This window comes from Suricata suricatta, chromosome 12, assembly GCF_006229205.1.
Source record: "Suricata suricatta isolate VVHF042 chromosome 12, meerkat_22Aug2017_6uvM2_HiC, whole genome shotgun sequence".
NCBI lineage: Eukaryota > Metazoa > Chordata > Mammalia > Carnivora > Herpestidae > Suricata > Suricata suricatta.
The window spans coordinates 2,978,525-2,979,621 of record NC_043711.1 but is presented as its reverse complement, the minus strand read 5'-3'; the positions used below and the strand labels follow the sequence as shown (position 1 = coordinate 2,979,621).

Sequence of the window (1,097 nt, the reverse complement as noted above, 5' to 3'; positions counted from 1 at the left end):
CCCCCCCCCCCCCCCCCCCCCCCCAGGCAGAGCTGGAGACGCTCGTCCTGTCCCGGAGTCTGATGCGGGAGCTGCAGGGCACCGTGGACGCGCTGGAGACCAGTGTGCGGGGCCTGCCCCCCAGCGCCCAGGACAAGGTGGCCGAGGTGCGGCGCAGCGTGGACGCCCTGCAGTCCGCGTTCGCCGACGCCCGCTGCTTCGGGGATGTGCCGGCTGCCGCCCTGGCCGAGGGCCGCGGCAGTGTGGCCCGGGCCCACGCCTGTGTAGACGAGCTGCTGGAGCTGGTGGTGCAGGCCATGCCGCTGCCCTGGCTGGTGGGGCCCTTCGCGCCCATACTCGTGGAGCGGCCCGCGCCCCCCGCCGACCTGGAGGCTCTGGTGGACGAGGTCGTGGGGGGCCCTGACCCCCGCTGGGCTCACCTGGACTGGCCTGCCCAGCAGAGAGCCTGGGAGGCCCAGCACGGGGACGGGCCGGCCCTCCCAGGCGACATTTCCAAGGAGGAACCCACGCCCCCCAGCCGCCCCAAGCACACCCTGATGCCAGAGCTGGACTTCTAAGCCGATGGGGCCGTGACCCAGACGAGGCCTGCGGAGGTCGCCCCGCCCTCGATGCCCCTGCTGCCCCCTAGTGGCCATGCGTGTGCATTAACGGGCTGCAAGGGGGAGGTGGCCTAACCCTAACCCTAACCACCGAGGTCCCTGCTGCCCCCTAGTGGCACTAACAGACTGCACGGTGGCCTTGGCCCAAGTGCAGGGTCGGGGTGTGGGGCTAAATTCAGAATCCTAGACCAGCTTCACTGATCCCAGACACTCCCCACTCTTTTCTTTGGACATATGGGGACGGGAGCCCAATTCAGGTCCCAGTGACCCCAAACTGGGTTCCTCTGTCTGCGGTTCCCGTCCCTGCACCCTGAGAAAAGCAGATCAAAAGTCTGCAGCTCAGATCAGGTCAGAAACACGGCTTACCCAATGGCTGTATGGGGTTTTGAAGGGTTGGCGCCCTCCCTCCACCACCCTGCTTGTACAGCCTGGACTGGGGGGGGGGGTCGCTGAGCAGGTGCAGCAGCATCAGAGCCACGCGGTTTGCCCTTTGGGGTC

The 1,097-nt window shown here is 68.0% G+C and overlaps 1 protein-coding gene across 6 annotated transcripts in view; it reads left to right on the top strand.

Annotated features, from left to right (window-relative positions):
• PLIN5 (perilipin 5) overlaps positions 1–1,090 on the top strand; it is a 7,013-nt gene extending 5,923 nt beyond the window's left edge. For all 6 annotated transcript variants that reach the window (XM_029917199.1, XM_029917200.1, XM_029917198.1 and 3 more), the window contains one exon: positions 27–1,090. In XM_029917199.1, the coding sequence (XP_029773059.1) occupies positions 27–557 (531 nt within the window). In that variant the 3' untranslated portion in view covers positions 558–1,090. The remainder of the gene's footprint in view (positions 1–26) is intronic.
• Positions 1,091–1,097: the final 7 nt, after the last annotated feature.